At 52.7% G+C, this 26,290-nt stretch overlaps 2 protein-coding genes across 2 annotated transcripts in view; both read right to left on the bottom strand.

Annotated features, from left to right (window-relative positions):
* Positions 1-4,400: 4,400 nt before the first annotated feature.
* Positions 4,401-22,487, bottom strand: LOC132389446 (C-type lectin domain family 7 member A-like). The gene is made up of 4 exons (XM_059961972.1): positions 22,242-22,487; positions 7,096-7,244; positions 5,741-5,802; positions 4,401-5,076 (listed from the first exon to the last, which is right to left on the bottom strand). Exons 1-4 carry the CDS (start codon positions 22,303-22,305, stop codon positions 4,881-4,883), a joined length of 471 nt encoding a protein of 156 aa, XP_059817955.1. The 5' UTR covers positions 22,306-22,487; the 3' UTR covers positions 4,401-4,880.
* LOC132389448 (uncharacterized) overlaps positions 22,415-26,290 on the bottom strand; it is a 19,799-nt gene continuing 15,923 nt past the window's right edge. Inside the window, exons 5-7 of the mRNA XM_059961974.1 lie at positions 23,898-24,014; positions 22,504-22,613; positions 22,415-22,426 (exon numbers count right to left, since the gene is read on the bottom strand). Coding sequence (XP_059817957.1) covers positions 22,415-22,426; positions 22,504-22,613; positions 23,898-24,014 — 239 coding nt within the window. The remainder of the gene's footprint in view (positions 22,427-22,503; positions 22,614-23,897; positions 24,015-26,290) is intronic.

The following is a 26,290-nucleotide window of genomic DNA, read 5'->3' as shown; positions in this document are numbered from 1 at the left end:
GGAAAATATCTGCACTGATCTCTACCAGCTGATTACCAATTTTACGTGAGTTCCTATCACCATCCGCCTCCACAACCTCAGCAATAACTGTTTTGGAACTCTGTCGCCTACTTTTCAGTGGCTATCAGAAACCTCTGTGTGGAGATTGTATAATCTGGTTCTAGACTTGCTAGCACATGGCACTGGTAGCAATATTGGAGATCCTGCCCTTTAACCTAACACCCTGTGTCTTCTCCTCACTTAACCTTCCCATGCCATTGGTAGCCAAATGGAACACGATCAGAGAAGCTCCCCTGCTGGGCCTCGGACCATCTGGACAATTACAATACCTACAGCAGCCTGCGGTTTACTGACGACAGCTCAGAGTTCAGCACAGTCATTTCCTCATTTCTAATCAACAAGCTCCAAATCCCGGGCAGTGCATCTCCCTCTGCAACCGAATGTTTTACTTCCTCATCGGGAAACCACAGTCAGTGTAGATCGGCCAAAATATTTCCGATCAACAAACAGTGTTTAAGTAGCAGGCAGGCTACAGAGGGGTTCATACAGATTAGGAAAAACGGGCAAGCTAGTGTCTGATGGGATAACGTGTTTGCAGGTACATGATCATGCAATTTGGTATCAGAAACAAAGGTGTAGACTATTTTCTAAATGTAGAGAAAATTCAGCAGTCTACGGACAAAAGGGTTTGGGCATCCACGTGCAGGATTCCCTCAAAATTAAGTTACAGGAGCAGTAGTTGGTGAGGAAGGAAAATAAACGTCAGCATTCATTTCCAGATGAGGAGAAGAAAAATCAACGATCAAAAACCGACTTAAATACACACTGAAACCTGGTCTCCTTCGGTCTGTGGTAGAGCATTCCACAGATTCACGACTCGCTGGTTAAAGAAATAATTCCTCCCTACCCCTGTTCTGACAGGGTGCTCCTCAATTCTGAGGCTGTGTAGTTTAGTTCTATACACCAACCCCAAAGGAAGAGACCTTCCCTATCCACCCTGTCTCTTCTTTCAGCATTGGTTAGGTTTCAATCAGACTTAGCCCACTCCCACTCCCGCTCTTCCGCATTCTTCTAAATTCCAGTGAGTGCAGTCCCCAAGCAGCTAAATGTTATTTAGAGTTTACCCCTTCATTTCCTTAATTACCCTTGATAACCTCCTCTGAACTCTCTTCAATCAGAACCCATCCTTTATTTACAATATGCAATAGATAATAGACAATAGGTGCAGAAGTAGACCATTTGTCCCTTCGAGCCTGCACAGCTATTCTGAGATCATGGCTGATCATCTGCTATCAATACCAGGTTCCTGCCTTGTCCTTTCATCCTTTGATTCCCCTATCCATAAGATACCTATCTAACTCCTACTTGAAAGCATACAGAGAATTGTCCTCCACGACCTTCCGAGGCAGTGCATTCCAGACCCCCACAACAGCCTGGGAGAAGAAGTTTTTCCTTAACTCTGTCCAACATGACCTACCCCTTATTCTCAAACCATGCCTTCTGGTACTGGACTCTCCCAGCATCTGGAACATATTTCCTGCCTCTATCTTGTCCAATCCCATAATAATCATGTTTCAATCAGATCCCCTCTCAATCTCCTTAATTCCAGTGTGTACAAGCCCAGTCTCTCTAAACTCTCTGCGTAAGACAGTCCAGACATCCCAGGAATTAACCTCATGAATCTACGCTGCACTTCCTCTACAGCCAGGATGACCTTCCTTAACCCTGGAGACCAAAACTGTACCCAATACTCCAGGTGAGGTCTCACCAGGGCTCTGTACAAATGCAGAAGGATTCCCTTGCTCTTGTACTCAATTCCCTTTGTAATCAAGGCCAACATTCCATTAGCCATATATTATCCGTAGATATATCTCATATCTGGGATATGGGGCCCAGAACCGTTGCAAATACTCGTTTCTGCCTGGTTAGAGCGTAAAGAAGGCTCAGCATTATTGCCCTGTTTTCCCGTTTCATTCCCTTTCACATAAATGGTAACATTCACTTGCCTTCTTTACAACAGACCCAAACTGCAAATAAACTGTCTGGGAACCTTACACGAGGACTCCTAACTCACTCTGCACCTCTGATATTTGAAACTTCCTCCCAACTGATAATTGTCCGCCCTGTTGTGCCTTATTCCAAAATTCATTTTCATACGTTTCGCAACATTACATTCGCTCTGCCATTTTGCCCATTCTTCCAATTTATCTCTAACCTGCTGTAATCGCATTGCTTCCTCAGCTCGACCTACCCCTTCACCGACCTTTTCATCATCTTCACACTTGGCCATGAATTTATCAATTCAATCTCCCAAATCTTTGACAAACATGGTAAAATTAACTGTCGGAATTCAGACCACTGAGGATCCCCAATAGACACCAACGGCCAATCAGAAAAGCAGCCTTTTATTACCACGCTCTTCCTTCTGCCTGTCAGCCATTCCGCGATCCATGCCAGAAGCTCTCCTGTAACGCCATAGGATTTTCCCTTGTTCAGTTGGCTAAAGTGTAGCGCCTTGTCAAATGCCCTCTGAAAAACCACGAGAGTGACAACAACTGCCTGTCCTGCGTCCACTCGGTTTGTTACTCCCTCTGAGAACTCTAACAACTTGTCCGGCAAGATTCGCACTCACAGACACTCACAGTGACATCCACTGTCTCTCCTGTGTCCACTCGGTTTGTTACTCCCTCTGAGAACTCTAATAGGCTTGTCCGGGAAGATTCACACTCACAGCCACTCACAGTGACATCCACTGTCTCCCCTGTGTCCACCCGGTTTGTTACTCCCTCTGAGAACTCTAACAGGCTTGTCCGGCAGGATTCGCACTCACAGACACTCACAGTGACATCCACTGTCTCCCTGTGTCCACTCGGTTTGTTACTTCCTCTGTGAACTCTAACAGGCTTGTCCGGCAGGATTCGCACTCACAGACATTCACAGTGACATCCACTGTCTCTCCTGTGCCCACTCGGTTTGTTACTCCCTCTCTGAACTCTAACAGGCTTGTCCGGGAAGATGCACACTCTCAGACACTCACAGTTACATCCACTGTCTCTCCTGTGTCCACTCGGTTTGTTACTCCCTCTGAGAACCCTGACAGGCTTGTACGGCAGGATTCACACTCTCAGACACTCACAGTTACATCCACTGTCTCTCCTGTGTCCACTCGGTTTGTTACTCCCTCTGAGAACTCTAACAGGCTTGTCCGGGAAGATCCGCACTCACAGACGCCATGCTGACGTTCACTTATTTTCTGATTCCTCTTAAAGGACCACAACCTTCTCCTGAGGAACAGAGACTGATTCTTCGGCAGCCAGTTGAGGCTGTTTTTTTTTTTTAAAACTACTTCATCATCCGACTTCACACTCACTATTGCTCACTATTGCTAACTTACATTAAAGTCCGTTGACTTTAATGTAGTCCTTATTATCTCTCGTCAGCCGCGGATGCCATATGAGAACTTCTCTATCTCTGGGGTATATCTATCCTGCGCCTTGTGAACTGTTCCTCGAAACTCTACCCAACTCTGCTATGCCGTGGTCGCCCCCAGTAACCTCCTCCAATCCCCCTGGACAAGCTCCTCTCTCATGCGTCTGTCATTCCCTTCATTCCATTGCGCGAGAAAAATAAAAAAGCGTAAAAATAAAAAGTAAGAGTGGAGTGAAGTGAAGCGAAGAAAATTCAAGTGTATCGAGAGAAAGATAACATGATTTTAAAAGCACAATGAGTGTTAAGTCACTTTGTCTGAATGCCCGTATTTTTCCAAATAAGGTCGGTGAAGGTGTGGCACAAATCAGTACAAAAGGGAATGATATAGTGGCCATTATAGAGACGTGGTTGCAGGGTGGAGAGGATTGGGAATTTAATATCCAAGGATATCAGGCAATATTGAAAGATAAGCAGGAATGTCAAGGAGGTGGATTGGCGTTCGTAATTAAGGACGAGATTAGACCGACACTGAGAGACAATATATGGTAAGACCCAAAGAGCAGAATGCTGAATCCATCTGGTTACACATAGCTCAGTCATTCAAACACGGAGAAGGTTCCATGTTCCCGACTGAACATCCAGCTTTCCCCGGAGTGTGGTTCGCTGTCACTTTCCCTTGAAGGTTCAGACTGCTAATTATTGCCTGTCAGCAATCGTCCCCTCCACCGAGAACATGTTCAAGAAGAAATGCCTCGGGAAGACCACATTCATCACCGAGGAAGTGCCGGTGAAATTCCCCGGACTCCCGCCGGGAAATACCCTGTGTTCATCGAAACCATCGGGGAAGGTTACAGGCGTCTTAAAACTCAACCATTTACGAGCAGTTGCTTCCCCTCCGCCATCAGATTGCGAACGCTCCCTGAACACTTAAACACTCCATCGGTATTCAACTGTATGCAGTATTTATTAATTTCCCCAATTTATGTTAATTTTACAACTTTTCACCGTGCTGAGCTCACGTTGAAGTTGTACAAGGCGTCACTGAGGCCGCGTTTGGAGAGCAGTGTTCAGTTCCGGTCGCCCTCATGGAGGAAAGATGTCACTGAGCTGGAAAGAGTGTCTGAGGGAGCATTCCGAGGATGTTCCCGGGACTCGAGCGTCTGAGATATGGAGAGAAGACAAGAAGGATGTGTCTATATTCGTTGGAGCGTGGGTATGAAGCCAGGAGGGGCACAGATAGGGTGAATGTGCAGTCTTTTTCCCCCTTGGTTGAGAGTGTGTATAGAGAACGGAGAGAGGAGAGGCAGAGACTGGGGTTCGATCGGGAGAGGAGGGGTGGAAAGGGAATGATTTAGAGAGATGAAGGGTAAAAAGAGAAAAACAGTAGAAAGGGGGAGATGTAGAAATGGTTTGAGAGTGGGGCAGATTGAATGGCGAGAAGTGAGGTGCAGTCAGTTGATTGAACTCGGCCCCACGGGCTGTTGACAGAAACCTTGGATCTCTTCAGGAATATCCGTGTCTAAATGTGCCGACTTCTCGCAGATGAATCTGTGTTTCCATTTGCAATTATAACTCCCGTACGAGCCGCAGTTACTGCAGCTGGTCGACCCATAGGATATCTTGTACAGAAGATCAGAGGCCACATTTCTATCAAAGAGGGTTAGACAATTTCAATAAAGACACAACAGTAGACAACCGGAGACGTCGCCAAACTAATAGCTCTGATCTGCATTCTCCCCACAGCCCCCTGTCAGCCTCGGAACTAATCCCATGATACCGCGCTCTCCCCACAGCCCCCTGTCAGCCTCGGAACTAATCCCTTGATACCGCGCTCTGCCCACAGTCCCCTGTCAGCCTCGAACTAATCCCATGATACCGCGCTCTCCCCACAGCCTCCTGTCAGCCTCGGAACTAATCCCATGATACCGCGCTCTCCCCACAGCCCACAGTCAGCCTCGGAACTAATCCCATGATACCGCGCTCTCCCCACAGCTCCAGGTCCATGGCCGAACGAATCTCATTATACCGCGCTCCGCTAAAATCCCGAATAATCTCCCAAATTAATCCCACTTCCTCACCCTCTCGGGACAACACTCTGTCAGTCAACAAACTAATCCCGCGGTTCCACTCACAAAACAACACCGAGCCTTTGTCCAAACTGATCTCACTGACACCCTCTCTTCCCATAGATCTGAGTCAGAACTCAAACTGATCCCACTGCCCGACTCTATCCACACGACCTCGTTTCATTCTCCAAACTAACCCACTGTCCCAATCCAACACCACAGACCGGCAACAGTCCAAACCTCACCTGTCTGCGCATTTTCCGATCCAGTATGATACAGATTGATAGACAGCATTAGAAACAAAATTCTGTGAAATTAAATCATTTCAGATAATGTTTAGAAAAAGACTCTCTCATTGCATATCCATTTGAAGGGACGGAACAGAGAGGGAAACACCCATTGATTGAGCTCGGGAGTGTGGAGGGAGATTCACTCTGTGTTTGACCCCGGGAGTGTGTGATGGGATGGGGTGGAGGGAGATTCACTCTGTGTCAGACCACGGGAGTGTGTGATAGGACGGGGTGGAGTCAGCGTCACTCTGTGTCTGAACCCGGGATTGTGTGATCGGACGGTGTGGAGTGAGATTCACTCTGTGTCTGACCCCGGGAGTGTGTGATGGGACGGGGTGGAGTCAGCGTCACTCTGTGTCTGAACCCGGGAGTGTGTGATGGGACGGTGTGGAGGGAGTTTCACTCTGTGTCGGACCCCGGGAGTGTGTGATTGGACGGTGTGGAGGGAGATTCACTTTCTGTCTGAACCCGGGAGTGTGTGATGGGACGGTGTGGAGGGAGATTCACTTTCTGTCTGACCCCGGGAGTGTGTGATGGGACGGTGTGGAGGGGGATTCACTCTCTGTCTGACCCCGGGAGTGTGTGATGGGACCGTGTGGAGGGAGATTCACTCTGTGTCTGACCTCGGGAGTGTGTGATGGGACGGTCTGGAGGGACATTCATTCTGTGTCTGACCCCGGGAGTGTGTGATGGGACCGTGTGGAGGGAGATTCACTCTGTGTCTGACCTCGGGAGTGTGTGATGGGACGGTCTGGAGGGACATTCATTCTGTGTCTGACCCAGGGAGTGTTTCATGGGACGGTCCGGAGGGAGATTCACTCTGTCTGACCCCGGTGGTGTGTGATGGGACGGTGTGGAGGGAAATTCATTCTGTGTCTGCCCCCGGGAGTGCGTGATGGGACGGTGTGGAGGGGGATTCACTCTGTGTCCGACCCCGGGAGTGTGTGATGGGACGGTGTGGAGGGAGTTTCACTCTGTGTCTGACCCCGGGAGTGTGTGATTGGACGGTGTGGAGGGAGATTCACTCTATGTCTGACACCGGGGAGTGTTTGATGGGACGGGGTGGACGGAGATTCACTCTGTATCTGACCCCGGGAGTGTGTGATGAGACGCTGTGGAGGGAGATTCACTCTGTGTCTGACCCCGGGAGTGTGCGCCGGGACATTGTGGAAGGATCTTCCCAGGAGTGTGGGGGGTGGGGCGGTGGCCGGATTAGGATTGTGTGGGGGGGGGGGGGGGCGGGAGAATCACTGTTTGTCTCATCCCGTGATCTCCTGATTACTGATATCTCTTCTCAGGGCAAGGCATACCTTTTCCTTGTTTGAATTTATTTCGAGGAGCCCTGAATCAAGTTCTGAACAATGTTGTCTCGCTCCATCATAAGTATTTGCGATCTTGGATATGAAATAACACCGGTCTTCATTTTTGATCCAGATTTGCGGACACGTTTGCTCTGCAACTAAGAATAAAGGAACCATATATCTCCCTCCATAATTCCCGTCGCATCAACTGGGATCAGTAAAAAGTTAGCCTCCCTCCACACCGTCCCATCACACAATCCCGTGTTCAGTCACAGATGAATCTCCCACGACACAGTCCCATCACACACTCCCGGGGTCAGACACAGAGTCAAGCTCCCTCCACACCGTCCCATCACACAATCCCGGGGTCAGACACAGAGTCAAGCTCCCTCCACACCGTCCCATCACACACTCCCGTGTTCAGTCACAGAGTGAAGCTCCCACGACACCGTCCCATCACACACTCCCGGGGTCAAACACAGAGTGGATCTCCCTCCACACCGTCCCATCACACACTCCCGTGTTCAGTCACAGAGTGAAGCTCCCACGACACCGTCCCATCACACACTCCCGGGGTCAAACACAGAGTGGATCTCCCTCCACACCGTCCCATCTCTCACTCCCTCCACACCGTCCCATCACACACTCCCGTGTTCAGTCACAGAGTGAAGCTCCCACGACACCGTCCCATCACACACTCCCGTGTTCAGTCACAGAGTGAAGCTCCCACGACACCGTCCCATCACACACTCCCGGGGTCAAACACAGAGTGGATCTCCCTCCACACCGTCCCATCTCTCACTCCCTCCACACCGTCCCATCACACACTCCCGTGTTCAGTCACAGAGTGAAGCTCCCACGACACCGTCCCATCACACACTCCCGTGTTCAGTCACAGAGTGAAGCTCCCACGACACAGTCCCATCACACACTCCAGGGGTCAAACACAGAGTGGATCTCCCTCCACACCGTCCCATCACACACTCCCGGGGTCAAAAACAGAGTGGATCTCCCTCCACACCGTCCCATCACACACTCCCGTGTTCAGTCACAGAGTGAAGCTCCCACGACACCGTCCCATCACACACTCCCGGGGTCAAACACAGAGTGGATCTCCCTCCATACCGTCCCATCTCTCACTCCCTCCACACCGTCCCATCACACACTCCCGTGTTCAGTCACAGAGTGAAGCTCCCACGACACCGTCCCATCACACACTCCCGTGTTCAGTCACAGAGTGAAGCTCCCACGACACCGTCCCATCACACACTCCCGGGGTCAAACACAGAGTGGATCTCCCTCCACACCGTCCCATCTCTCACTCCCTCCACACCGTCCCATCACACACTCCCGTGTTCAGTCACAGAGTGAAGCTCCCACGACACCGTCCCATCACACACTCCCGGGGTCAAACACAGAGTGGATCTCCCTCCACACCGTCCCATCTCTCACTCCCTCCACACCGTCCCATCACACACTCCCGTGTTCAGTCACAGAGTGAAGCTCCCACGACACCGTCCCATCACACACTCCCGTGTTCAGTCACAGAGTGAAGCTCCCACGACACCGTCCCATCACACACTCCCGGGGTCAAACACAGAGTGGATCTCCCTCCACACCGTCCCATCTCTCACTCCCTCCACACCGTCCCATCACACACTCCCGTGTTCAGTCACAGAGTGAAGCTCCCACGACACCGTCCCATCACACACTCCCGTGTTCAGTCACAGAGTGAAGCTCCCACGACACCGTCCCATCACACACTCCAGGGGTCAAACACAGAATGGATCTCCCTCCACACCGTCCCATCACACACTCCCGGGGTCAAACACAGAGTGGATCTCCCTCCACACCGTCCCATCACACACTCCCGTGTTCAGTCACAGAGTGAAGCTCCCACGACACCGTCCCATCACACACTCCCGGGGTCAAACACAGAGTGGATCTCCCTCCACACCGTCCCATCTCTCACTCCCTCCACACCGACCCATCACACACTCCCGTGTTCAGTCACAGAGTGAAGCTCCCACGACACCGTCCCATCACACACTCCCGTGTTCAGTCACAGAGTGAAGCTCCCACGACACCGTCCCATCACACACTCCCGGGGTCAAACACAGAGTGGATCACCCTCCACACCGTCCCATCTCTCACTCCCTCCACACCGTCCCATCACACACTCCCGTGTTCAGTCACAGAGTCAAGCTCCCTCCACACCGTCCCATCACACACTCCCGGGGTCAGACACAGAGTCATGCTCCCTCCACACCGTCCCATCACACACTCCCGTGTTCAGTCACAGAGTGAAGCTCCCACGACACAGTCCCATCACACACTCCCGGGGTCAAACACAGAGTGGATCTCCCTCCACACCGTCCCATCACACACTCCCGTGTTCAGTCACAGAGTGATGCTCCCACGACACCGTCCCATCACACACTCCCGGGGTCAAACACAGAGTGGATCTCCCCCCACACCGTCCCATCTCTCACTCCCTCCACACCGTCCCATCACACACTCCCGTGTTCAGTCACAGAGTGAAGCTCCCACGACACCGTCCCATCACACACTCCCGTGTTCAGTCACAGAGTGAAGCTCCCACGACACCGTCCCATCACACACTCCCGGGGTCAAACACAGAGTGGATCTCCCTCCACACCGTCCCATCTCTCACTCCCTCCACACCGTCCCATCACACACTCCCGTGTTCAGTCACAGAGTGAAGCTCCCACGACACCGTCCCATCACACACGCCCGTGTTCAGTCACAGAGTGAAGCTCCCACGACACCGTCCCATCACACACTCCAGGGGTCAAACACAGAGTGGATCTCCCTCCACACCGTCCCATCACACACTCCCGGGGTCAAACACAGAGTGGATCTCCCTCCACACCGTCCCATCACACACTCCCGTGTTCAGTCACAGAGTGAAGCTCCCACGACACCGTCCCATCACACACTCCCGGGGTCAAACACAGAGTGGATCTCCCTCCACACCGTCCCATCTCTCACTCCCTCCACACCGACCCATCACACACTCCCGTGTTCAGTCACAGAGTGAAGCTCCCACGACACCGTCCCATCACACACTCCCGTGTTCAGTCACAGAGTGAAGCTCCCACGACACCGTCCCATCACACACTCCCGGGGTCAAACACAGAGTGGATCACCCTCCACACCGTCCCATCTCTCACTCCCTCCACACCGACCCATCACACACTCCCGTGTTCAGTCACAGAGTCAAGCTCCCTCCACACCGTCACATCACACACTCCCGGGGTCAGACACAGAGTCATGCTCCCTCCACACCGTCCCATCACACACTCACGTGTTCAGTCACAGAGTGAAGCTCCCACGACACAGTCCCATCACACACTCCCGGGGTCAAACACAGAGTGGATCTCCCTCCACACCGTCCCATCACACACTCCCGTGTTCAGTCACAGAGTGATGCTCCCACGACACCGTCCCATCACACACTCCCGGGGTCAAACACAGAGTGGATCTCCCCCCACACCGTCCCATCTCTCACTCCCTCCACACCGTCCCATCACACACTCCCGTGTTCAGTCACAGAGTGAAGCTCCCACGACACCGTCCCATCACACACTCCCGTGTTCAGTCACAGAGTGAAGCTCCCACGACACCGTCCCATCACACACTCCAGGGGTCAAACACAGAGTGGATCTCCCTCCACACCGTCCCATCTCTCACTCCCTCCACACCGTCCCATCACACACTCCCGTGTTCAGTCACAGAGTGAAGCTCCCACGACACCGTCCCATCACACACTCCCGTGTTCAGTCACAGAGTGAAGCTCCCACGACACCGTCCCATCACACACTCCCGGGGTCAAACACAGAGTGGATCTCCCTCCACACCGTCCCATCTCTCACTCCCTCCACACCGTCCCATCACACACTCCCGTGTTCAGTCACAGAGTGAAGCTCCCACGACACCGTCCCATCACACACTCCCGTGTTCAGTCACAGAGTGAATCTCCCACGACACCGTCCCATCACACACTCCCGGGGTCAAACACAGAGTGTATCTCCCTCCACACCGTCCCATCTCTCACTCCCTACACACCGTCCCATCACACACTCCCGTGTTCAGTCACAGAGTGAAGCTCCCACGACACCGTCCCATCACACACTCCCGTGTTCAGTCACAGAGTGAAGCTCCCACGACACAGTCCCATCACACACTCCCGGGGTCAAACACAGAGTGGATCTCCCTCCACACCGTCCCATCTCTCACTCCCTCCACACCGTCCCATCACACACTCCCGTGTTCAGTCACAGAGTGAAGCTCCCACGACACCGTCCCATCACACACTCCCGTGTTCAGTCACAGAGTGAAGCTCCCACGACACAGTCCCATCACACACTCCAGGGGTCAAACACAGAGTGGATCTCCCTCCACACCGTCCCATCACACACTCCCGGGGTCAAAAACAGAGTGGATCTCCCTCCACACCGTCCCATCACACACTCCCGTGTTCAGTCACAGAGTGAAGCTCCCACGACACCGTCCCATCACACACTCCCGGGGTCAAACACAGAGTGGATCTCCCTCCATACCGTCCCATCTCTCACTCCCTCCACACCGTCCCATCACACACTCCCGTGTTCAGTCACAGAGTGAAGCTCCCACGACACCGTCCCATCACACACTCCCGTGTTCAGTCACAGAGTGAAGCTCCCACGACACCGTCCCATCACACACTCCCGGGGTCAAACACAGAGTGGATCTCCCTCCACACCGTCCCATCTCTCACTCCCTCCACACCGTCCCATCACACACTCCCGTGTTCAGTCACAGAGTGAAGCTCCCACGACACCGTCCCATCACACACTCCCGGGGTCAAACACAGAGTGGATCTCCCTCCACACCGTACCATCTCTCACTCCCTCCACACCGTCCCATCACACACTCCCGTGTTCAGTCACAGAGTGAAGCTCCCACGACACCGTCCCATCACACACTCCCGGGGTCAAACACAGAGTGGATCTCCCTCCATACCGTCCCATCTCTCACTCCCTCCACACCGTCCCATCACACACTCCCGTGTTCAGTCACAGAGTGAAGCTCCCACGACACCGTCCCATCACACACTCCCGTGTTCAGTCACAGAGTGAAGCTCCCACGACACCGTCCCATCACACACTCCCGGGGTCAAACACAGAGTGGATCTCCCTCCACACCGTCCCATCTCTCACTCCCTCCACACCGTCCCATCACACACTCCCGTGTTCAGTCACAGAGTGAAGCTCCCACGACACAGTCCCATCACACACTCCCGGGGTCAAACACAGAGTGGATCTCCCTCCACACCGTCCCATCACACACTCCCGTGTTCAGTCACAGAGTGAAGCTCCCACGACACCGTCCCATCACACACTCCCGGGGTCAAACACAGAGTGGATCTCCCTCCACACCGTCCCATCTCTCACTCCCTCCACACCGTCCCATCACACACTCCCGTGTTCAGTCACAGAGTGAAGCTCCCACGACACCGTCCCATCACACACTCCCGTGTTCAGTCACAGAGTGAAGCTCCCACGACACAGTCCCATCACACACTCCCGGGGTCAAACACAGAGTGGATCTCCCTCCACACCGTCCCATCACACACTCCCGTGTTCAGTCACAGAGTGAAGCTCCCACGACACCGTCCCATCACACACTCCCGTGTTCAGTCACAGAGTGAAGCTCCCACGACACAGTCCCATCACACACTCCAGGGGTCAAACACAGAGTGGATCTCCCTCCACACCGTCCCATCACACACTCCCGGGGTCAAAAACAGAGTGGATCTCCCTCCACACCGTCCCATCACACACTCCCGTGTTCAGTCACAGAGTGAAGCTCCCACGACACCGTCCCATCACACACTCCCGTGTTCAGTCACAGAGTGAAGCTCCCACGACACCGTCCCATCTCTCACTCCCTCCACACCGTCCCATCACACACTCCCGTGTTCAGTCACAGAGTGAAGCTCCCACGACACCGTCCCATCACACACTCCCGGGGTCAAACACAGAGTGGATCTCCCTCCATACCGTCCCATCTCTCACTCCCTCCACACCGTCCCATCACACACTCCCGTGTTCAGTCACAGAGTGAAGCTCCCACGACACCGTCCCATCACACACTCCCGTGTTCAGTCACAGAGTGAAGCTCCCACGACACCGTCCCATCACACACTCCCGGGGTCAAACACAGAGTGTATCTCCCTCCACACCGTCCCATCTCTCACTCCCTCCACACCGTCCCATCACACACTCCCGTGTTCAGTCACAGAGTGAAGCTCCCACGACACAGTCCCATCACACACTCCCGGGGTCAAACACAGATTGGATCTCCCTCCACACCGTCCCATCACACACTCCCGTGTTCAGTCACAGAGTGAAGCTCCCACGACACCGTCCCATCACACACTCCCGGGGTCAAACACAGAGTGGATCTCCCTCCACACCGTCCCATCTCTCACTCCCTCCACACCGTCCCATCACACACTCCCGTGTTCAGTCACAGAGTGAAGCTCCCACGACACCGTCCCATCACACACTCCCGTGTTCAGTCAAAGAGTGAAGCTCCCACGACACAGTCCCATCACACACTCCCGGGGTCAAACACAGAGTGGATCTCCCTCCACACCGTCCCATCACACACCAACGGGCTCAGACACAGTGTGACGCTCCCTCCACACCGTCCCATCTCTCACTCCCTCCACACCGTCCCATCACACACTCCCGTGTTCAGTCACAGAGTGAAGCTCCCACGACACCGTCCCATCACACACTCCCGTGTTCAGTCACAGAGTGAAGCTCCCACGACACCGTCCCATCACACACTCCCGGGGTCAAACACAGAGTGGATCTCCCTCCACACCGTCCCATCTCTCACTCCCTCCACACCGTCCCATCACACACTCCCGTGTTCAGTCACAGAGTGAAGCTCCCACGACACCGTCCCATCACACACTCCCGTGTTCAGTCACAGAGTGAAGCTCCCACGACACAGTCCCATCACACACTCCCGGGGTCAAACACAGAGTGGATCTCCCTCCACACCGTCCCTTCACACACTCCCGTGTTCAGTCACAGAGTGAAGCTCCCACGACACCGTCCCATCACACACTCCCGGCGTCAAACACAGAGTGGATCTCCCTCCACACCGTCCCATCTCTCACTCCCTCCACACCGTCCCATCACACACTCCCGTGTTCAGTCACAGAGTGAAGCTCCCACGACACCGTCCCATCACACACTCCCGTGTTCAGTCACAGAGTGAAGCTCCCACGACTCAGTCCCATCACACACTCCCGGGGTCAAACACAGAGTGGATCTCCCTCCACACCGTCCCATCTCTCACTCCCTCCACACCGTCCCATCACACACTCCCGTGTTCAGTCACAGAGTGAAGCTCCCACGACACCGTCCCATCACACACTCCTGTGTTCAGTCACAGAGTGAAGCTCCCACGACACAGTCCCATCACACACTCCCGGGGTCAAACACAGAGTGGATCTCCCTCCACACCGTCCCATCACACACTCCCGTGTTCAGTCACAGAGTGAAGCTCCCACGACACCGTCCCATCACACACTCCCGGGGTCAAACACAGAGTGGATCTCCCTCCACACCGTCCCATCTCTCACTCCCTCCACACCGTCCCATCACACACTCCCGTGTTCAGTCACAGAGTGAAGCTCCCACGACACCGTCCCATCACACACTCCCGGGGTCAAACACAGAGTGGATCTCCCTCCACACCGTCCCATCACACACTCCCGGGGTCAAACACAGAGTGGATCTCCCTCCACACCGTCCCATCACACTCCAACGGGCTCAGACACAGTGTGACGCTCCCTCCACACCGTCCCGTCACACAACCCCGTGTTCAGGCACACAGTGAATCTCCCTCCACACCGTCCTATCAGACATACCCTGGGTCAGACACAGTGTGAATCTCCCTCCACACCGTCCGATCACAAATTCCCTGGGTCAGACACAGAGAGAATCTCCCTCTACACGGACCCATCACACACTCCCGAGGTCAGACACAGAGTCAAGCTCTCTCCACACCGTCCCATCACACACTCCCGGGGTCAAACACAGAGTGGATCTCCCTCCACACCGTCCCATCACACACTCCCGTGTTCAGTCACAGAGTGAAGCTCCCACGACACCGTCCCATCACACACTCCCGGGGTCAAACACAGAGTGGATCTCCCTCCACACCGTCCCATCTCTCACTCCCTCCACACCGTCCCATCACACACTCCCGGGGTCAAACACAGAGTGGATCTCCCTCCACACCGTCCCATCACACACTCCCGTGTTCAGTCACAGAGTGAAGCTCCCACGACACCGTCCCATCACACACTCCCGGGGTCAAACACAGAGTGAATCTCCCTCCACACCGTCCTATCAGACATACCCTGGGTCAGACACAGTGTGAATCTCCCTCCACACCGTCCGATCACAAATTCCCTGGGTCAGACACAGAGAGAATCTCCCTCTACACGGACCCATCACACACTCCCGAGGTCAGACACAGAGTCAAGCTCTCTCCACACCGTCCCATCACACACTCCCGAGGTCAGACACAGAATGAATCTCCCTCCACACCGTCCCATCATACAAACCTTGGGTCAGACACAGAAACAGGCTCCCTTCACACTGTCCATCACACTCTCACGGGATCAGGCATAGAGTGAACCTCCCTCCACACCGTCCTATCAGACATACTCTGGGTCAGACACAGAATGAATCTCCCGCCACACCGTTTCATCACACACCCCCGGGGTCGATGTGAATCTCCCTCCACATCGTTCTATCACATTATTGTTTGGATCAGACGCGGAGCGAAGCTCACTCCGCCCAGTCACGTCACTCATTCTAGCAGTCAAACATAGAGCAAAACCTGCTTCTTCCGAGCTATCACAGAATGTCAATCGCAGAGAGAATGTCCTGATGCATCATCTCTTCACAAAGTCAGGGTCAGACTCGAAGTGATGTAATAGAGTACCGACCAGCCGAATCTCACAATCCCGGCATCAGACACTAGGTGTCGCTGTTTGCACAACGTCCCTTCACACTTTCCGGGGTCAGATACAGAACGATGCTCCCATGGATTCTCCACCTTCCAGTAATTCCCTCCCCTTCCGTACTAGCATCCCAGTTTCACTCTTCCTCCTCCTCCAGCACCCTGTCACCTCCACCATGCTTCCACCTCCTACAATTACCCATGGAGCTTTCCTCTTACCTTCGTTAGAACCACAGACCACAACAGCACAATGCAGGCCCTTCAGCCCTCCATGCTGTGCCGTCCCATATAATTCTTAAAAACATGTACTAAACCCACACTACCCAGTAACACTCCATTATTCTTTCAAATATGTGCCTGTCCAAAAGACTTTTAAATGCCCCTAATGTTTTAGCCTCCACCACCATCGCTGGCAAGTCATTCCAGCCGCTCACAAACCCTCTGTCCAATAAACTTCCCTCCCTTACTGTTTACATATGCCCTCTGTTGTTTGCTATTGGTGCCCTGCAAAACAGGTACTGTCTATCCTCCCTATCTATGCCTCTCATAATTCTGAACACCTCTATCAAGTCCCGTCTCATTCTTCTACACTCCAAACAGAAAATTCCCAGTTCTGTTAACCTTGCTTCATACGACTTGATCTCCACATCAGGCAACATCCATAGGGGAGGCTTCTTTACCTTTCCTGCCTATGCACTAGCTGCTACCCATAACCCACAGCTTCATTTTTCCCTTCACTGACTTTTCACCTAGCACCTACCATCCTTAACCTTCCCACCCTTCCCCCACGTTCTCTATAGTGCCCCTGCCCTACCCCTCAGTCCTGAGGAAGGGTGACGATCATAAAACATTGACTGTTCCTTTCCACGGAAGCTGCCCGACCTGCTAAGTTCATCAAGCATGTTGTTTGTGTTGCCTTGACCGCATCATGTGCAGAGTACTTTGTGTTTAAGTTCCCTCCACACCATTCTATAACACACTCCCGGGCTCAGACACTAGATGTCGCTCATTCCACACGGCCAATCACATTTTCCAGGGTCAAACACAGAGTGAAAATCTCTCCGCACTGTCCCATCACACACTACCGGGGTCAGACACAGTGAATCTCCCTCCACACCGCCCGATCACACACTCCCGTGGTCAGACACAGAGTGATTCTCCCTCCACAAAGTCCTATCACTCACTCCCTGGTTCAGACACAGTGGAATTCTCCCTCCACACCGTGCCATCACACACTCCCGGGGTCAGTCACAGAGTGAAACACCCTCTACACCGTCCCATCTCACACACAGCCGGGGACGCTGTGAAACTCCCTCCACATCGCTCTGTCACATTCTTTTGAGATCAGACGTGGAGTGAAGCCCACTCCGTCAGTGACGTCACTCATTCAGGTAGTCAAACGGAGAGCAAAAGCCGCTTCTTCCGAGCTATCACAGAGATGTCAAACGCAGAGAGTAGGTCCTGATCCATCATCTCTTCACACAGTCAGGGTCAGACGCAAAGTAATGTAATACAGTACCCGACATGCCGCATTACACAGTCCCGGCATCAGACAGTAGGTGTCGCTGTTTTGCACATCGTCGCTTCTCACTTTCCAGTGTCAGACACAGAACGAAGCTCCCTTGAACTTTCCAGCTTCCAGTAATTCCTTCCCCCTACCTTCCCACATCCCAGTTTTAATCACTGGAATTTAGAAGATAAGGGGGGATATTGAAACATATAAAATTCGAAAGGAATTGGACAGGCTAAATGCTGGAAGGTTGTGTCCGACGTTGGGGAAGTCCGGAACAAGGTGTCACAGTTCTAGTCTAAAGGGGAAGCCTTTTAGGAAAAGGAAACACTTATATGAGGAAAAACGATATGAGGAAAAACTTCTTCAGACAGAGAGTGGTGAATCTGTGGAATTCTCTGCCACAGGAAACAGTTGAGGCCGGTTCATTGGCTATATTTATGAGGAAGTTAGATATGACCCTTTTGGCTAAAGGGATCAGTGGGTATGGAGAGAAAGCAGGTTCAGCGATCTGAGTTGGTTGATCAGCCATGACCATACTGAATGGCGGTGCAGGCTCGAAGGGCCGAATAGCCTACTCCTTCACCTATTTTCTGTGTTTCTTTGTTCCCTCCTCCTCCAGCTCCCTATCAGTTCCCTCATGTTACCGCTTCCTTCGACTATCTATCGTGCTTTTCTATTACATTCCTTAGAACCATTGAACACCACAGCACAATGCAGGCACCTCAGCCCTCCATGTTGTGCCAACCAATGTAATCTTTGCAAAATGTACTAAACCCACACTACCCTATAACCTTCCATTCTTCTTTCATACATGTGCTTGTCAAAGAGGCTCTAAAATACCCTGAATTTTTTTAGCCTATTGGCGGTCTGGGAAACAGGTACTGACTCTCCAGCCTATCTATGCCTCTCTTAATCTTGTAGAGCTCTATCAAGTCCCCTCTCAGTCTTCTACGCTCCAAAGAAAAAAGTCCCAGCTCTGCTAACCTTGCTTCATATGACTTGATCTCCAAACCCGGCAGCATCCATAGGGGAGGTTTCTTTACCGTCCGGCCTATACATTCCCTGCTACCCAGGATCTTCCCTCTTACCGGTTTCTCATCCAGCACCTACCATACTTATCCTTCCCACCTTTCTCCCATGTTCTCTATAGAGCCCCTGCTCCCACCCCTCAGTCCTGACGAAGGGTCGCAGCCATAAAACGTTGACTGTTCCTTTCCACGGAATCCTCCCGACCTGCTGAGTGCATCAATCGTGATGTGCGTGTTGCTTTGCCCGCAGCATGTGCAGAATATGTTGTGTTTAAGCTCCCTCCACTTCGTCCTATAACACACTCCCGGGCTCGGAAACCAGATGTCGGTCATTCCACATGGTCCCATCACATTCTCCAGGATCAAACAGAGTGAAATTCCCTCCACACTGTCCCGTCGCACACTCCTTGGTTCAGACACAGAGTGAATCTCCCTACACACCGTCCCATCACACACTCCCGGGGTCAGACACAGAGTTAATCTCCCTCCACACCGTCCCTTCACACACTCCCGGGGTCAGGCACAGAGTGAATCTCCCTCCACATCGTCCCATCACACTCTCCCCTGGTCAGACACAGAGTTAATCTCCCTCCACACTGTCCCATCACACACTCCCGGGGTCAGTGACAGAGTGAATCTCCCTCCACACCATCCCATCACACACTCCCGGGGTCAGTGACAGTGTGAGCCTCCCTCCACACCGTCCCATCACACTCTCCCGGGGTCAGACACACAGTGAATCTCCCTCCACTCCGTCCCATCACACACTCCCGGGGTCAGACGCAGAGTGAATATCCCTCCGTACCGTCCCATCACAGACTCCCGGGGTCAGACACAGAGTGAATCTCCCCCCACACCGTCCCATCACACACTCCCCGGGTCAGACACAGAGTGAATCTCCCTCCACACCGTCCCATCACACACACCAGACGTCAGACACAGAGTGAATCTCCCTTCACACAGTCCCATCACAAACTCCCGGGGTCAGGCAAAGAGTGAAACTCCCTCCACACCGTCCCATCACACACTCCCGGGGTCAGACATAGAGTGAAACTTCCTGCACACCGTCCCATCACCCACACCCGGGGTCGATGTGAAACACCCTCCACAACGTCCTGTCACATTCCTTTGGGATCAGACGTGGAGCGAAGCTCACTCCGCCAGTCACGTCACTCATTCTAGCAGTCAAACATAGTGCAAAACCCGCTTCTCCCGAGCTATCACAGAGCCGTCAATCGCAGGGAGAAGGCCCTGATGCATCATCTCTTCACACAGTCAGGGTCAGACGCAAAGTGATGCAATACAGTTCCCGTCCTGCCGAATCACGCATTCCCGGCATTAGACAGTAGGTGTCGCTGGTTGCACACCGTCCCTACACACTTTCCAGGGTCAGACACAGATGGAAGCTGCCTTGAATTCTCCAACTTCCAGTAATTCCCTCCAGCTCCCTTCCTCTTCGCACTTTCACTCTTCCTCCGCCTCCAGCTCACTCTCACCTCCCTCATGGTTTTTCCTTCTTCTACTACACATAATGCTTCTCCCTTACATTCCTTCGAACAACAGAACACAAGTGCACAATGCAGGCACTTCAGCCCTCCGTGTTTTACCGACCCATATAATCCTTTAAAAAAATTACTAAACCCACACTTCTCCATTACCCTCCATGTTTCTTTCAACCCCGTGTCTGTCCAAGAGGCTCGTAAATGTCCCTAAAGTTTTAGCCTCCACCACCATCCTTGGCAAGTCATTCCAGGCGCTCACAACCGTCTGTGTAAAAACCTTACCCCTGATACCTCTCCTAAACTTCCCTACCTGACGTTTTACATATGCCGTCTGGTGTTTGCTATTGGTGCCCTGCAAAACAGGTACTGACTATCCACCCTATCAATGCCTCTCATAATCTTGTAGACCATATCGTCCCCTCTCATTCTTCTACGTTCCAAATAGAAAAGTCCCAGCTCTGCTAACCTTGATTCATACGACTTGATCTCCACATCAGGCAACATCCATAGGGGAAGCTTCTTTACCTTTCCTGCCTATCCCCTCGCTGCTTCCCATTACACTCATCTTGATCTCAACCCTCACTTGTTTTTCACCAAGCACCGACCATCTTTAACCTTCCCAAACTTCCCCCACGTTCTCTATAGAGTCCCTGGCCCACCCCTCAGTCCTGATGAAGGGTCACAGCTATAACACGTTGACTGTTCCTTTCCACGGAAGCTGCCCGACCTGTTAAATTCATCAATCGTGCTGTGTGTGTTGCTTTGACCGCAACATCTGCAGAGTACTTTGTGTTTAAGCTTCTTACACACCGCCCCATCACACACTCCCGGGCTCAGATACTAGATGTATCTGCCTCCACACCGTCCCGTCACAAACTCACGAGATCAGACACAGAGTGAATCTCCCTCCACACCATCCCATCACACACTCCCGGGGTCAGATACTAGATGTATCTGCCTCCACACCGTCCCATCACACACTCCCGGGCTCAGATACTAGATGTATCTGCCTCCACACCGTCCCGTCACAAACTCACGAGATCAGACACAGAGTGAATCTCCCTCCACACCGCCCCATCACACACTCCCGGGCTCAGATACTAGATGTATCTGCCTCCACACCGTCCCGTCACACACTCCCGGGCTCAGATACAGAGTGACTCTCCCTCCACACCGCCCCATCACACACTCCCGGAGTCAGATACTAGATGTATCTGCCTCCACACCGTCCCGTCACAAACTCACGAGATCAGACACAGAGTGAATCTCCCTCCACACCGCCCCATCACACACTCCCGGGCTCAGATACTAGATGTATCTGCCTCCACACCGTCCCGTCACAAACTCACGAGATCAGACAGAGTGAATCTCCCTCCACACCGTCCCATCACACACTCCCGGGGTCAGACGCAGAGTAAATCTCGGTCCTCAAAGTCACATCACACATCCCGTGGTCAGGCACAGAGTGAATCTCCCTCCACACAGTCCCATCACACACTCCCGGTATCAGACATACAGAGAAACCCCCTCCACACCATCCCATCACACACTCCCAGGGTCAGACACACAGTGAAACCCCCTCCACACCGTTCCATAACGCACTCTCGGGGTCAGACACAGATTGAATCTCCCCCCACACCGTCCAATCACACACTCTCCGGGTCAGAGACATAGTGAATCTTCCTCCACACCGTTCCTTCACACACTCCCGGTGTCAGATTCAGAGTGAATCTCCCTCCACACTGTCCCATCGCACACTCCGGGTCAGAGACAGAGTGAATCTTCCTCCACAACGTCCGATCACACACTCCCGGGGTCAGACACAGAGTGAAACTCCCTCCACACCGTTCCTTCACACACTCCCGGTGTCAGACACAGAGTGAATCTCCCTCCACACTGTCCCATCGCATACTCCCGGTGTCAGACACAGAGTGAATCTCCCTCCACACTGTCCCATCGCATACTCCCGGGGTAAGTGATGCAGTGAAACTCTCCACATCTTCCATTCTCACCCCCTGCTATATGGAGCAGTTGAAACGGAGGATGTCGTCTCACCTGTTCTCCTGATAAGGTATTGGCAAATCTGAGCTTTGTTTTCGGTGATGTTTCTGTACTTCATTTCGAGCTGATTGAACTGATAACGGAGATCGTAGTGCGTTCGATTCAGCTCCGAGAGATCCGAGTTGAGGACGGAAATGTTGTTTTCGAGGATAGTCAGGTTGTTGTTCTTAGCGGAAAGACTATTCAGACAGGTTCTCTGAGAGAGAACCAGGAGAGAGTTCTCGGATGTCCTCGATTCAAGCGTTGAGTTCAATGCATGGACTTGCTGTTGATATTGATGCTGGGTCCTGTTCATCTCCTGATGTTGTTCCCAAAGTCTCCGGTAGTTTCGGTCGGAGGTGATCAGAGACTGTCGAGTCTGTGATACTGACAGCGATAGTAAAGGGTGTCAGTGTGAGGTGTGAGTTGTGTCGGTGTCAGATGAGGGGAGTGTCTGTGTCACAGTGAGAAGTCTCTATGTGACGAGGTCTGAGGAGTGTCGATGTCACTGTGTGGGGAGTGACGGTGTCGCACTGAGGTGCGTGTCTATGTCACAGTGTGGGATGTGTGACTGTCATAGTGAGGGGCCTGTCTGTGTCACAATGAGAAATGTGTCGTTGTCACACTGAGCAGTGTGTCTATGTCACAGTGAGGGATGTGTGACTGTCATAGTGAGGGGCCTGTCGGTGTCACAATGAGAGATGTGTCGGTGTCACACTGAGCAGTGTGTCTGTGTCACAGTGAGGTGTGTGACGATGTCACAGTGAGTGTCACAGTGATTGACCTCTCTGTGACACAATGTGGGGAATGTTGGTGTCACAGAGAGGAGCCTGTCTATGTCACGGTGTGGTGTGTGTTGCTTTCACGCAGAAGGTTGCATCATTGTTCCGGAGAAGTTTGTGCCGGTGTCACAGTGAGGAGAGTGTTGGTGTCACGGTGAGCGGAGTGGTGGTGTCACTGTGAGGGGGGTGTCAATGTTGCGGTGTGGGGAGTGTAAGTGTCACGGTGAGAGGGAGTGTCGGTGTAAGGGTGTCACAGTTCGCAGTCTCGGTGTCACTGTTCTCCGTCTCGGTGTCACGTTCAGGGGAGTAGCGGTGTCACATTAAAGGGAGAGCCGGTGTCACGGTGTGGAGAGTGTCCGGATCACTGTGCTCGGAGTGTCATAGTGAGAGGGAGTGTCCTTGTCACAGTGAGGGGGTAGTCCATGACATGGTAAGGGGCGTGACGGTGTCCCGAAGTGGGGTCTGAAAGGTGTCACGGTGTGGAGAGTGTCCGGATCACTGTGCTGGGAGTGTCATAGTGAGAGGGAGTGTCCATGTAACAGTGAGGGGGACTGTCCATGACATGGTAAGGGGCGTGACATGGATAGGGGAGTGTCGATGTCACAGAGAAGGGTGTGCAGATCTCACGGTGAAGGCTGTGGCAGTGTAGCGGTGAGAGATGTGTCGGTGTCACGGCAAGTGTACTGTCGTGCACGGTGTGAGGGTACTATCGTAATAATGGTAAGGGTCTTCTCTATGCTATGTTGAGGGTAACGTCTGTGTCACGGCGGGGGTCTTGCCGCTGTCACGGTGAGGAACGTGTCGGTGTCAGAGTGAGCTTTTTGCGCTAACATTTCATTTGACTCTGTTTGTTTACGGTATGACTACACCCGGAGCCCGTTCCACTCACCATAGATCGAAAGCCCGGCCACCATCGCGACCAGGCCGATCGTAACGAGACAGAGTAGGGAGATCTTACGGACGGATCGATTTCCGATGTTCTGCTTCGGCTCCTGTTTCTGCGCACCTGTAGAGAGCCCATTCAGAGTGTGTGTGAAATCAGCCTTATCCCCCACTGGGTCTCCCTTCCACCCACCATCCGCGCCCTATCCCACCATCACGATCATCCCTCCCTCTCACAATCCCATCTACTTTCAGCCGTCATCCCCGACAGTCCAAATTACTTAACTTGGCAAAGGCTGACAGGTGTCTGACGGATTCCAGAGATCAGTCAGATCTCCCCTGAGCCTCCTCGGCTCCAGAGGAAGCGACCCAGGTGTCCGACCTCTCGTTGTAACACGTGGCACCGAATCCCGACAGAGTCCTGTTAAACCTCTCCGGAAGCTCCCCAACGCCCTGACATCCTTCCGATAATGGGGTGACCAGAACTGTATACAATACGCCTGATTCAGCCTAACCAGTGATTTTTGTTTTTATGAAGTTGCATTATAACAGCCGAAGTTTTAAACTCAGTGCCCCAACTGATATAAGCGATAACGGCAAGAGTGATATAAGCCTTCTTCGCCACCCTATCAGAATGGATGAACCAATGCATAGGTCTACAGGACCCCGCTGCTAAACAACACACTTGAAAGGTTTGGATTTAATAGTGTGTTATCTCTGAATATTTGACCTACCAAGGTGCAACATTTTAAGTTTGTCCGGGACAAACAGCATTTAACATTTCTCCATCACAAATCAGAAACTGGTCCATGTCCTCCGGAATTCTTTACAGGTCCTCTAAGCGATCCACAAGAACCATCAGCCTATCATCTAGAAACAGAACAAACCACCCACCTATACTTTCATTCAGATCGTTTATATACATCACAGACAGGGGAGATCCCACCCACGTCCATAGTTACAGGTCACCTCATTGGAGGAGAACAAGGTTACTCGATCTCAGAATGCAGAATAAAGTATCAACGTTACTGAGAAATTGCAGTCCAGGCAGTCTATAAGGTTGAAGAGCCACGAAGAGGAGGATTTGAGGTCAAGAGTACATCTTATCGCATTAGGTGTCCGTTCAGTAGTCTGATTACTGTCGTGTACAAACTGTCCTTGAACCACCTTATACATGATTTCCCATTTTCACTCCGATGGGAGGGTGCAGAGGAGAGACTGTTCGGGGTGGGTGGAACCATTTATTTGATGATGCTGACTGTATTCCCGAGGCAGCAGGAAGTGCAGTCAGAGTTCATGGAGGGGAAGCTGGTTGCGGAGCTGGGCTCAGCTCTTTCCACAACGCTCTGCAGTTTCTTGCGGTCATGGGCGGAGCAGTGATTATATTTTTAGTGAGGAACCAGGACGTTTCATGAGAACAGTGTAGTAGACATGGTGAACAGGGAAGACAATATTTTGTTTTTCACTTTGTAGACGACTCTGCAGAATTTTGTGGATCTCAGTGTCATAAGGTTGGGTGGGCGTTGATGCAGGACACGGACACTAAAGCACTAAGAACAAGACGGGACAGAACTAACGGACGGGACAGGTCGCAGACTAGGCTAGGAGAGCAGGACCAGGACGAGGGACTGTGGGCAAGGAGCCTGGGCATGGACCCCGAGCCCGTGACTGGACAAGGACCGAGTCTTGACTTGGGTTCGGACCCCAAACCAGGCGTAGACGTGACGAGGCCTGGGTTCTTGGAGCTTGAGATTGGGATTCGTGGAGTTCATGGCTTGAGATTGGGATTCTTGGTTCTCGAGGCTTGAGATTGGGATTCTTGGTTCTCGAGGCTTGAGATTGGGATTCTTGGTTCTCGAGGCTTGAGATTGGGATTCTTGGTTCTCGAGGCTTGAGATTGGGATTCTTGGTTCTCGAGGTTTGAGGATGGGGTTCTTAGAGCTCGAGGCTTGAGGCTGGAGTTCTTGGAGCTCGAGGCTTGAGGCTGGGATTCTTGGAGCTCGAGGCTTGAGGCTGGAGTTCTTGTTTCTCGGGGCTTGAGATTGGGATTCTTGGTTCTCGAGGCTTGAGATTGGGATTCTTGGTTCTCGAGGCTTGAGATCGGGATTCTTGGTTCTCGAGGCTTGAGGCTGGGGTTCTTGGAGCTCGAGGCTTGAGGCTGGAGTTCTTGGAGCTCGAGGCTTGAGGCTGGGATTCTTGTTTATCGAGGCTTCAGGCTGGAGTTCTTGGAGATCGAAGATTGAGGCTGGGGTTCTTGGTTCTCGAGGCTTGAGGTTGGGGTTCTTGGTTCTCGAGGCTTGAGGCTGCGGTTCTTGGAGATCGAGCTTTGGGCTTTGGTTCTTGAAGAGCTTGGCGCTTGAATAACTCGGAGGCGGGAGCTTGGATGTAGACTAGGAACTG

Source organism: Hypanus sabinus, unplaced genomic scaffold, assembly GCF_030144855.1.
Source record: "Hypanus sabinus isolate sHypSab1 unplaced genomic scaffold, sHypSab1.hap1 scaffold_573, whole genome shotgun sequence".
Taxonomy (NCBI): Eukaryota; Metazoa; Chordata; class Chondrichthyes; order Myliobatiformes; family Dasyatidae; genus Hypanus; species Hypanus sabinus.
This window is presented reverse-complemented; position numbering and strand designations above follow the sequence as displayed.

Bases quoted from the DNA above. Each gene is read 5' to 3' on its own strand.
- LOC132389446 (XM_059961972.1), bottom strand. From the start codon at position 22,305: ATGAAGTACAGAAACATCACCGAAAACAAAGCTCAGATTTGCCAATAC. The intron at 5,803-7,095 runs GTATGCCTTGCC...TTAATTTCACAG, and splicing joins TAAATTCAAACAAGGAAAAG to AATTTTGTTTCTAATGCTGT. The intron at 5,077-5,740 runs GTGAGGTTTGGA...CCTCTTTGATAG, and splicing joins ATCGGAAAATGCGCAGACAG to AAATGTGGCCTCTGATCTTC.